The 13,131-nt window shown below is 38.8% G+C and overlaps 2 protein-coding genes across 2 annotated transcripts in view; both read right to left on the bottom strand.

The window, feature by feature from the left end:
• Window positions 1-13,131, bottom strand: part of LOC117134085 — a 905,201-nt gene that overhangs the window by 761,668 nt on the left and 130,402 nt on the right. The window lies entirely within an intron of this gene.
• LOC103867449 (cytochrome P450 710A1) lies at window positions 7,548-10,068 on the bottom strand. The gene has a single exon (XM_009145522.3). It carries the CDS (start codon window positions 9,269-9,271, stop codon window positions 7,778-7,780), a length of 1,494 nt encoding a protein of 497 aa, XP_009143770.1. The 5' UTR covers window positions 9,272-10,068; the 3' UTR covers window positions 7,548-7,777.

The raw sequence follows: 13,131 nt of genomic DNA, 5'->3' as shown, positions 1-13,131 counted from the left end.
TGGTGAGGACGTTCGTAAGATGGTTTTGTTTCCGGGAGATGGAGGCTCTCACAGCTTCGTCGTCGCCGGCTATAGTTACCGCGGGGTGGAAGTTTCCATTGCTTCACCGTCGTCGGCTCAAGTCCCCGGGAAGTGAAGGCTACCTCAGCTTCTCGTCGCCGGTTTCAGGTTTTTAGTTGTCGTTATTTTGGTTTGGGGGTTTCGTTGTTGGATAGGGTTGGTCTTGGTTGGGGTGCTAGTTCTGATGTGGTGAAGCGCTCGCCTGGTCGGAGGAGCTCTCGATGAGTGATGATGCTCTCCGACGGGTTGATTGTCTTTGGAAGAACTGAGATGGTTTCGGAGGAAGCTCTACGGTTTTGGAGCTCCGACGAAAGTAAGTTGTGGTGAGGTTAATCCGGTGGTGTTTCGAGACGGCGGCGGTTGAGTCGAGGCGGATGCGACGCGTGTCGGGCTGATGGTTGAGATGCATCCACGTGTTCCGCAGTCGGCCTCCTTGACGTGTGGGTCGAGTCGTCGGTTCACCGGTCGAGTTTTTTGGGCCTCTGGCCCGTTTAATGTCTTAGGTTGTAGCGGTTGTTTGCGGGCCTCGGGTATCTGATTATGTATTTGGGCTGTTAGCTGTGTAATCTGGGTTTGGCCCACTATATTTATTTAAAATCAACCAGTTGGAAAAAAAAAAAGAATCCGGTCAATCTTAGTGTGAACATATTTAGAGCTTGATTGGTTTCTCCGCTACCACCCGCAAACGCAGCTTTTGCGGTTGGTAGCGATTAACAGCGTTTCGAAACAATCATACAAACCGCTAAAAATCGCTTCAAACCGTTCTGAACCTCTTAAATTCAAAAGCTGGTTCCAGCTAGCGTTTGCGGTTGCGGGCGGTTGCGGGAGGATAATTTTTTTTTTTAAAAAAACCATATAAATACAAAAATAAAAATATTCAATAAATTTTTTAAAATGGAATTATAAAAATATTGAAATATATCTACTATATTTTAATTAATATTATAAAATTTTAAAATAAAAATATTTTCTATAATTTAAAAAATTTAACACTATAACTTTGAAAATATAATTTACATATTTATTATAATATTATGATTTTTGATATTTTTATAATTATATAAAATGTAAATATTGTTAATTTATTATTTAACCGATGCTGTATTTGGTAGTTAACCAGTCATAAGTATCCCGCAAATGCACTAATTTTTAACCGCAGAACCAGTCGTACAAATCTCTTAAAACCGCTAGAAACCGCAACCACCCGTATCCGCAAACACCAGCAGCCGCAACCGCAACCGCTGCGTTTGAACCAGTCAGACCCTTAGTGTTACATTTTCCAGACTAATGTCAGGTGGTAACCAAATCACGTATTACCCAACTACTTGATAAACTAGTCGTGGCAAAGTCCAAACTCAAACTTCCCATATAGCTGTGAGCCGATTTTAGTCAGCCATACAGGTAAAACAATTCATTGTGTGTTAATTAGGCTGTAACATTTGGATGGGTGTAGACTTTGTTTGTTGGTAGAAGACAAGGTTAAAAGTTTAGCATATCTGTTGTGGATTTAAACCGTTTTGAGAGACTTTCCTATGTCATTTTTAGATGTTAATCAGATTAGCTTTCTAAGTTTGTGGTTTGTTTGTGCAGGAAAGTAAATGACACAGGAGAAGTAGAGTTCCCAAGGCTATTAACGAAGCCAAGGTACGTCTCTTAGTATCAGGATACAAGATAGCACTATAAGCTATTTCACTCACCAAGCTCACACCACTCACCAAGCTCACGTCACTCACCAGATGATCTACAAACCCTGAGCTCAATGAACGCTCAGAGAAGATGATAAACCCTCACCCTTCTCACGTGTTTCTCTCACCCGCTCAAGTAGATCTCATATGACATAATGGTATGTGTGCTATCCTTATCTCTGTATCCTGTACTCTTTTATACTCCAGCTCCTCAGGTAGATTCGCTGACCACTTGACCGTGACAGCTCACCGAATCTCCAACGGCAATACACGTGATGAGCTCCTCCTCACACTAAGAGTGTGATGCTCCAAAACGCTGAGTATAAGTTCATTTGGACTTAACCAAAACAAGATGACTCTCCACCTGGGCCTCCACAGAAGTTGTCTCGGCCCATATCATCATCTTCCAGCCCAAACTCGGAAATTAGGAAACACAAGACGACAAATCTCCACCTTGTTTCCACTTTCCGACAGCCACATCTCGCAGCTACCTTTTCCACCTCTTCCAATCCGTAACCTTGTCGGAAGAGATAATCTTGATCTTCACCGATCTAGCAATCGTCGCCAAGAACCCTTAGACGACTTCTTCCTTCTTCAAACTTCTTAACCGGAACCGACTTTGTAAGAATATCAGCTGGATTCTCCAAAGTCCCGATCTTACTGACAACCACTGAACCGTCAGATACAACATCACGAATGAAGTGAAGCCTCACATCAATATGCTTCGTCCTTTCGTGGAACACACTATTCCGAGCCAAACAAAGCGCACTTTGAGAATCAGAGAAGATCTCCACCTTCTTCTGTATAAACCCTAACTCCGAGGTAATTCCCTTCAACCACAATGCTTCTTTCGTGGCTTCTGCTAATGCCATATATTCAGCTTCTGTCGTAGACAAAGCCACGATGTGTTGAAGACCTGAGCGCCAGCTCATGGTGTTTCCTCCAACCTGAAAGACGTAACCAGTGATAGACCTTCGACGATCCAGGTCTGACGCGTAGTCACTATCACAGTATCCTTTCACTTCAAACTGATCATCTTTCTTGAATGTTAACTTCAATTCGGTTGTTCCTCTTATATATCTCATTAACCACTTGACTGCATCCCAGTGAACTTGACTCGGAGCACTCATGAACCTGCTAACGAGACCAACTCCATACGCGATGTCAGGAAGAGTTCCAATCATGGAGTACATAAGACTGCCAACAGCACTTGAATAAGGTACACTTTCCATCACCCTATGAATCTCGGAACGTAGATCTTCTCTGGTGCTAGATAGTTTAAAATGAGAGCCCATAGAAGTAGAAACTGGTCTTGATTCTTCTATCATAAAATTTTTTAGAACCTTTTCAAGATAAGCTCCTTGAGACAAAGTAAGAACTCCATTTTCTCTGTCTCTGTATATATCCATTCCCAGAATCCTTTTCGCAGGTCCTAGGTCTTTCATTTCAAACTCACTTCCCAATAACTCCTTTAGATTCTGAACTTCCTTCAAATCTTTAGCAGCCACCAACATGTCATCAACATATAATAACAAATAGATCACGTTTCCTTCACCATAGCTCTTGAAATACGCACACGAATCATACATGCTTCTCTCAAATCCTTGTGACTGCATAAAATCATTGAACCTAAGATTCCACTGTCTCGGAGATTGCTTTAAGCCGTATAGCGATCTCTTCAACAAGCATATCTTATCCCCTTCCTTCTTGTAACCCTCTGGCTGTTCCATTAGAATCCTTTCGTCTAGAAATCCATGCAAGAACGCTGTCTTCACATCTAACTGTTCTAACTCAAGATTTTGATGAACAACCATGGATAGAAGCAGCCTGATTGTAACGTGTTTTACCACAGGAGAAAACACCTCATTATAATCAATTCCTTCAATCTGCGAATATCCTTTTGCTACTACCCGTCCTTTAAAATGCCTGTTTTCTCCTCCTGGAACTCCTGGCTTAATATTGTAGATCCATTTACAGCCAATTGTTCTCTCCCCTACTGGCCTTTCAATTAGAACCCAAGTATCATTCTTCTCTAAAGAATCAATCTCATCATCTGAGGCAGCTTTCCAAAACTTTCCGTTCTTACCACGAATAGCTTCTCCATAGGTTAGAGGTTCTTCTTCCTCTTCTATCATATCAGCCATTACCAGAGCGTAAGCTGCAACATCTCCATCATCATACCTACTTGGTGGTTTAACATTTCTCCTCAGTCTATCTCTAGCCAACATATAGTTTTTCAAATCTTTTGGAGTTTCATTACTTCATGATTCCTTCTCCGTTCCTGTTTCAAGATTATCTTCCGACGAGGCTCCACCTTCAGATGAATACTCTGGATGTTGATCAACCTCAGTGTCTTTTGGAAGAAGAAAAGTAACATGTTTTCTGGTTTTATCTGGTGAGTCAGAACCTTCAGTTTCTTTCCCGATATCTCTGTAGATCACATTCTCATGAAATACTACATTTCTGCTCACGATAATCTTCTGCTCTTCTTTATTCCAAATTTTATAACTTTTAACTCCTTGCGGATAACCCATGAACACACCTTTCTTAGCCCTTGGCTTCAACTTCCCTTGGTCAACATGATAATACACCAGACATCCAAACCTTCGCATATGATCATACTCTGGAGTTTTTTCCGACCAAACTTCCTCTGGAAGTTTCAACTCAAGAGGTATTGATGGTGTCCGGTTTATCATGTAGACAACCGTTGACGATGCCTCAGCCCAAAACTCTTCTCCTAAACCCGTTTCTCTTAACAAACTTCTGACCTTCTCCAGAATCGTTCTGTTCAGTCTCTCGGCTACCCCATTCTGTTGTGGGGTATAAGGACAGGTCTTGTGTCTTAGAATACCTTTCTCTTTACAGAAATTATCAAACGTCTTGTTACAGTATTCAAGACCATTGTCTGTCCTTAGAGCTTTGAGATTCCTTCCACTCTGATTTTCAACTAGAGCCAGCCACTCCACGAACTTCGCAAAAGCTTCATCCTTCGTCTTGAGAAAATAGACCCAAACCTTTCTTGAAAAATCATCCACGAATGAAATGTAATACTAACACTTTGATAAGCTTGGAGTAACATTAGGAGAACCCCATAAGTGTGAATGCACATAAGCCAATGGTTCTTCAGAATTATGCTTTCCCTTCTTGAAAGATAACTTGTGAAATTTACCAAGAATGCAATGTTCACAGCTCTCCTTTTCCTTAATAACATCAATCTTTAACAGACCAGATTTTGATAAACATTGCAGCCCTCTGATACTCATGTGACCCAAACGACTATGCCATAGAGATGTATTGTCCAACTCTACCACAACAGCATTGCTCTCCCCTTTAACAGGCACTCCATCAAGAAAGTACAGCGTGTCTATGTAATCTGCTGCAAGAACTTCTTTTTCTCCTTTGAAAACCTTAAGCCTGTATTCCTTTGACTGAAACCAACATCCAAGTGTCTCTAACTGTCCCAAAAAATCAGGTTTCTTCTTGCTGTAGATGAGTACCGTACACCAGTCAATATAACAGTCGACTTGTCATAGTTAACAATCTTGACTTTACCAATGGCTGTGACTTCACAATGAGTATCATTCCCCATTAAAATCTTTCCTCCATCCACTTCCTCCACATCAAACATAAGATCTTTCCTGAAAGTCATGTGATAAGAGCATCCAAAATCTAAGACCCAGCCTTCTCGACTTAGGAGTCCTGAAGCAGTAAGCATCATTGGTTCTGTGTCTTCAGCTTTTCCAATACTGGCTTCAGCTTTTAGATTACTCTGATAGTTTCTCTTAGGACAGTCTTTCTTGAAATGACCTTCTACACCGCAAGTCCAACAAGCTCTCTTTGTCTTTGGTCTAGACTTGCTCCTGCTGTTTGACTTAACCTTTGATGAATTTTTCTTCGTAGGTCTGCCTCTAGACTCAAAATACAAGCCTTCGCTGGTTGAACCTGAAGACGCATTCACACCTCGAGCCTTCATATCAAGTTCTATTGAGTAAGCTGCGCTTGTTATGTCCTTGAGTGAAATAGTGTCTTGATCTCTACCATATTTCAAAGTGTGAACTAATGGTTCAAACTTTCTAGGTAGACTGTTCAGGAGTATCACAGCTTGATCCTCCTCACTGAGCTCAACGTCAAGACTCGCTAAGTCAGAGACCAACTTGGTGAAAATATCCAAGTTTTTATCCAGGTTCTTCTCTTCATCCATCTTGTAACTGTAGAACCTTTGCTTCAGATAAAATCGGTTGGGTAGAGACTTGATTTGGTACGTAGCTTCTAAAGCCGTCCACATCTCCAAAGCAGTCTTTGACTTTATCACCTTCCTCAGAACCATGTCACTGAGACTCATGCTCAACAAGTTTCTTACCCTCCAATCTTTATCAAGCCTCTTAGGATCTAGAGAACCCTTAGAGTCTGAATCACCAGCATCAATCGCTTTTCCTTTAGGATCCTCCACCTCTGGTTGCAGAACTGAATCCAGACCAAGGATTTCCAACTGAGCTAGTATCTTGTGCTTCCATAACGCAAAATCTCCTTCGCCATCAAACTTATCCACCTCAAACCTCCCTTTCGTAGGTTCCATACCTAGTAACCCTAAGCTTGATCAGAACCTGAAATCACACAGACGTAGAACCACCACTCCAAGAAAACCAGAATACCAGATAAATCCAAGAAAACCAACACCCTCAAACGCAGAGAATCCCACAGATGTTCAGATCTGAAACTAGTGACCTTTACACAGAGCTGACCATTGAGAGATTCCTCAAACTGATCAGATCTGTAAACGTAAAGCCCGATCACCACAGATCTGAAGCTCCCGAAAACCGTATAACACGGCTCTGATACCACTTGTTGTGGATTTAAACCGTTTTAAGAGACTTTCCTATGTCATCTTTAGATGTTAATCAGATTAGCTTTCTAAGTTTGTGGTTTGTTCGTGCAGGAAAGTAAATGACACAGGAGAAGTAGAGTTCCCAAGGCTATTAACGAAGCCAAGGTACGTCTCTTAGTATCAGGATACAAGATAGCACTATAAGCTATTTCACTCACCAAGCTCACACCACTCACCAAGCTCACGTCACTCACCAGATGATCTACAAACCATGAGACAGAGAAGATGATAAACCCTCACCCTTCTCACGTGTTTCTCTCACCCGCTCAAGTAGATCTCATATGACGTAATAGTATGTGTGCTATCCTTATCTCTGTATCCTGTACTCTTTTATACTCCAGCTCCTCAGGTAGATTCGCTGACCACTTGACCGTGACAGCTCACCGAATCTCCAACGGCAATACACGTGATGAGCTCCTCCTCACACTAAGAGTGTGATGCTCCAAAACGCTGAGTATAAGTTCATTTGGACTTAACCAAAACAAGATGACTCTCCACCTGGGCTTCCACAGAAGTTGTGTCGGCCCATATCATCATCTTCCAGCTCAAACTCGAAAATTAGGAAACACAAGACGACAATATCATATCAAATGTGAATCTCTATTTTCGTTTTTTTTTCACTTTTTCAATGTAATTATGTATACTCGTTTTCCCTCTTATTTGTATTCAGAAAAGGTCAAATCAAAATTTTTAAGATGTTTACTTATGTTCAAATAATTCACATGATTCTTGTTGTATGAAGTAAAACGTTCAAAAACTACATGCCTGGATGTATCCCAAGACTGGATGTTGTTTGCTTAATCCTCTGAATCAAAACTGGATATTGCACCTAAGTCACGGGCCTTGTGTTTTTTCAATATAAAAATGCAAAATGTGAACTATGGAAGTTATAATCCATTCGAGAGCATCCGATGAAGTTGACACAAAAATGAACTTTTACCAAAACAAATGAAACACTTTAAAAAATTCAACATGATAAAACAGATTAATTAATCTTGAAGATATGACAAACAATGACACCTCCTATCGAATTCAATAAACACTTGAAGACCTCTCACTTCGAGAGACCCATCGCAAACAAAACAATGATAAAATCACACTCTTGACTTTGACCACACAAAAGAATAGGAAAACAGAATATTCAAAATCAATTCAATGAAAGGTCGGGATACGCTGCGACGCGGCGAGACAAGAACACCGTGCACCCGTCCTTAGGCGAAATCGTAGGGCAATACACGATCTCATCACACCCGTCCGATCTAACCCTCTCGAAATCCAACAGCGACGAGAACATCGCGATAAATAGCACAAGGTGGTTCAACGCATAACGCTGCCCCACGCACTGGTGCGGACCCCACCCAAACGCCAAGAAGTTTCGTTTAAACACCTGATCCTCTCTCCTCGTCTCGCTAAACCGATCTGGATCGAACCGGTCCGGTTCAGTAAACCCTTGGAACGAGGAGTCGTAAACCGAGGGAAACACGATGGTGCCTCTCGGGACAGTGTACGATTCCGTGAGAGGGAAGTCTTCAGCAGCGACGTGTGGGACCATCGTAGCCGGGGGACGGAACCTAACGACCTCACGCGCGACGGAGCGCGTGTACTTCATCTCCGCGAGCTGTTCGACGGTTATCAACGCGTCGGACTCGTGCGGCCATATCCTTACGACTTCCTCCCTCACTCTCCTCAGCACCTCCGGCTCCGAATCTAGCAGAGCCACCGCCCAGAGAAGCGATGACGTGGACGCGTCCTGGGCCGCGAAGAGAAAGTCGAAGAGGAAACCGCCGATCTCCTCGTCGCCGGAGTGCGGCGGCGGAGGGTTACCGGAGTTTACCTCCGCGACGATCGCTTGCATCCAGAAGTCTATCAGACACGTCGGCTCCTCCCCTGCCGCCATCCTCGCTTTTGACTTCCCCGCGCAGACGGCGAGCGTCTCCGCTAGCCTCGCCACGGCCCGGCGAGCTTCGCCGAACGCGAACCCCGGGAGGTCTACCGGAAGCGCCATGGATCCGAGGTTGAAGAGGTTGTAATCCGTACGGAACCTGTCTCTTGCTTCTTTGTCAAGGTAGGGTCCGACAAAAACTGTCTGAGATGTTTCGAGGTTGAGTTCACGGACGAGGTTTCGTAGAACCACGGGACGAGTTTTATCCCACCGACGTAGATGACGGAGGATAACTAGTTGTTGTAGAGCAGTGTAGGTGGAGAGTGCTTTAGGTGTGAAGTTGGGAGCAAGCTGACGGCGGACGGACTTATGATCCTCACCGAACATGTAGATGAGGTTGTGATCACCGAAGAGCTTCTTGCCGAAGGGATGTCCGATGAGGTGGAAGGCATCGGGACGTACGTTGGAGAAGACTTGGTGGGAGAGCTCTGTGTCTCTGATGTAGAGGATGAATCTCCCGACGAGGTAGTTGGCTGAGAGGCCAGGAGAGTTTCCCGCGGTTGAGGATTGCTTGTACCAGAAGGAAGTGGGGTCACGGACGAGAGAGACGGCGTTGCCGATGATGGGAGGTACGAAGAGAGGACCAGGGAGGTTACGTTTCTTGATGAGGTAAGAGAGTTGCTCGAGGAGGAGGAAGAGAAGTAATGCGGAAGCTATATATGGTGCGAGAGAAGCAAACATGGAAGCAGAGAAAATCATTGTTTCTTTAAGCTTCTTCTCTTGGATGGGTTGTGGTATGTGTGTTGGGGCTTGTATATATATGGAAAGGGTTGGTTCGTTTGGACAAAGAGGGTTTTGCTTTGTCTTGTCTGACTTTTTTGTCTTTCTTGGTGTTCTTTCTTTTGTCTGCTGGGTTATGCAGAATTTTCTAAGAGGTTTTGGGGAAATATGATTCAAGCTGCGTGCAATAGTGTTTGGGACAAGAAGAATTCAGAATGTCTTCTCAGCGCTGTTTTTTTTTGTGTTCTTAAGGAGACTCACAAGGAGCTGAAACATTTCGAATTGTCTGTTCACCGTTGCTTGATTTTCACGTGATTATGGAGTATTTAATAATATAGATATATCGCAGTCGAGAAAATAACTTTAAGAAATTTCTTGGTTTTAAAATTTTAATATTTATTGATGTTTTGCTCTTAGATACCAAACGAAATGCTTAATTCAAAAGCTGTTTGACCTCTCAAAAGACATTGTTTGGCGCCTAGAGTATCAATTTTTGAGAGATTTCTCACAATTTTCTCAGAATTGAAAATGAATTGCAATATTTTGAAGTTGGTTAGAAACATAATAAGTATATTATATTTTTTTTGTAAACTAACATAATAGGTATCTTATATGTGACCGGTGATCTATTGATGTTCTTTTTTAAACATCAAAACGAGAGCATCATCAAAGAAAAACTCTTAAAAAAATTCTCATTAATAAAATTAAATAAAATAATTAAGAAAAGAAAAGAGAATGAAGGAGATTTCTCATATGAAAATTTATCACTATGTTGTGAGAGATCCATTTTATAACTGCCAATTAGTTGTCTATTTGTTTTTTAAATCATGTAATTGGTATATGATTTTTTTCATTTTTGAGAGATTTAATAGATTTATCCCCATTGCTATGTTCTCAGAATCTACCACTGATCTAAAACAATTAAAACTTCACAAATGCTGCTGGTAAGTAACAGTTACGAAATGAATGAAAACAATGGTTAAAGAAACACATCAACCATGCAATCAATGTTTCTTAGTGTATTATATTGTTGTTCAATCAATACTTATAACTTAAGTGATGGTAATCAATGAACAATTGTAGTATATTGTTGTTCAATCTATGGTTTATGTTATGCACTAGTATATTTTAGTGACAGCGGACACAGATTTTGTAAATCATGTTTATGAATTTAAAATTTTGTAACCGGGGCTTTTAGCTCTAGTGGTAAAGGGCTTACAGCTGTGAGTACTGCCACTTGGGTTCGAATCCCGACCACTGGAAAATTAACATTTCGGCATCGCCAGGGACAGAAGACCGACACGTGGTAACACGTGACTAGTCTGGATCACTTCTGTGAAGTTAGGATATCTATGTATAATTCAAAAAAAAAAAAATTTGGTGTTATTCAGTCAGCATTTTAAATGGTTCACTAATATTTGTTATTTACAAACTAATTAATTATATAGATCTTTGTATACCTAATCAATAAAGATAAGACTTAATAGAGGTTGTTGGTTTACGCAGTATTAGAAAAATCCAAAAAACCATTACATATACTTGAAAACTGGTACACATAAATAATATGGAAGTAAATTTGAAATTAACTTATCTATATGGTTGAGTACATTAATCTAGCACGGCAAAGCACCAACTAGTCAGCTACGTTTGGGCTCTCAAATCCCGATCACACACTTAGCACCCGACTTAAGCAATGTATTAATTCTCTATATAATTTGTAACTTGATGAAGATCCGATCTTTTCCAAGTAAGATACGCACACTTCGTCGTTTCCATTTTGAATAGTTACAGTTTTGCAATTCTTTCCATAAAAAAATTCCCCCAAACAAACAACAAAATACATCCAAAAATCTTATTTTCTCACATAATTTCCAATTTTATTTATATTTTGAATAAACCACATGCATGGCCAAAACTAGTGGTTTGAATGGTATAATATCTAGTAAACAATATTATACAGATGTTTAAAAGTATATATCTGTTTCTACTATTATTTCAGGCAAAACATTTTTTCTATATAAAACTATATAAACTTTGAAGATTTTACTGCAATGATCTAATTTTTAACTTTATGTCTAATTTTTAACATCTCTCTCCATTGTATTTCATATGTAGTTCAAGAATTTTTACAAATATTAATAAACATATTATTTTATTATCTCTCTATAATACATCTCTAATTTTATATATCCTACTAATACATTTAATTAATTATTCGTTCAAACTTTAAAATAATACTTAATTTCTTAAATGATACTTAAATCAACAATATTGAATTGACCAATATGATATTTTGAATATTGAATATATATATATATTTATATATATATATATTCTACTATTATTTTTGAAGTGATTTTTCGCATCTGACCTATCACGTTAAAAGCTAGAATATCTAATATCGTTTATACCTTTAATGAATAAAATATATAAATTAGCCAAAAATATATATAAAAAAAAGATTTTGAAATTTATTTGATTAGATAAGTTATTAAAATTAATAACAATAAAAATTATCCAAAATAAAAAAAATATTTCAAAATAAAAAAGATAATTCCTATATATATATTGTGTTGTTATCGGAGGAAAATATTTTCAATAAAAAGGTAAATAACAGAAAACACATAACTAAATATTAATCAAATAATGAATATATTGTACAAAGAAAATTTTAAAATATTTATAAAAGTAAGAAATTCTAAATGAAACCATTTATCATTATAGTATTTAACTAATAATGCATGTAATGGTAAGTAATTATAAAATGTTTATGCCCGCATGCGCGGACGAAAGATCTAGTTACATCATTAAAATCACTGAATTATAAACCTGTAATATTTTGAATATTGACAACTATAATTATTACACCATTAAACTATATAACTATAATTTAGTATATCAATATTGTGGAAGCACCGTAACCTATTGGTTAAGGTTTAAAGGTTTTTACACCCATATTTGGGGTTCGAACCCCAGACTATGCAATTTCTTGCAGATTACAAAAAATTCAGGTTTCAAATCCTGGAAAAGAGCGATTTATTAATGCGGACTACAAAAAAATGATTTAAAAAAAGCTTTCATAAGGCAGGTAGTATTGTCGGTTGTCGATTTGTCTATGTAATTTTCCTCATAAACGTAATGACATAATAAATCAGCGTTAAAAAAACAGAGATAAACGTGAATAATGTCCCAAAAGAAAAAGAATGAAAAAATATAAGCACAACTAATTGGGCAACCGCTTTTGCTATCTTAATATGTTACTCCATAATAAATTATTAAATTTAGTTATGTACTCATAAAAAGATAGTTGCGTAGAATTTTCAATCGACAATATACATAAAAGTTTTGCAGAGCTCTATACAATACGAATTTTACCAAAAAAAAAAAAAGCTCTATACAATACGTATGGTTTCAAAATAACAAAAATTATAATTAATAAAAGAATTTTAAACATGTTTTGTTTCTAGTTTTGTACTAACTGGTAAGTGATAACACCTACAACCAACAACCATGTGAGCAATACCATCCAAAAATTCAAAATTTTATATATCGCAAGGTTATGGTAGTCTCCGTGAAATTGAATTTTTTATTTAAACACTGATCAAATTGTCATTTACATTATTTTAAATTTTATTTTACATTGCCTATGATGATTAGTTATTTGCAACATACACGACCAATAATTTCATAACGAAACTCTCTCAATAATATCTGAATTAATAGAAGGTTCCACATGTATGACATTTTCGATAAATATACACTTTTCACGGAACATAAGTACATAACCAACAGTTCTGCTTGTACCACTCTAAAACTTTCAAACTTTGCATTTCTTAATT

This window comes from Brassica rapa, chromosome A05, assembly GCF_000309985.2.
Source record: "Brassica rapa cultivar Chiifu-401-42 chromosome A05, CAAS_Brap_v3.01, whole genome shotgun sequence".
In the NCBI taxonomy this organism is placed as follows: Eukaryota; Viridiplantae; Streptophyta; class Magnoliopsida; order Brassicales; family Brassicaceae; genus Brassica; species Brassica rapa.
The sequence above is the reverse complement of the archived record's forward strand: the minus strand, read 5'-3'. Positions and strand labels throughout refer to the sequence as shown.

Bases quoted from the DNA above. Each gene is read 5' to 3' on its own strand.
- LOC103867449 (XM_009145522.3), bottom strand. From the start codon at position 9,271: ATGATTTTCTCTGCTTCCATGTTTGCTTCTCTCGCACCATATATAGCT.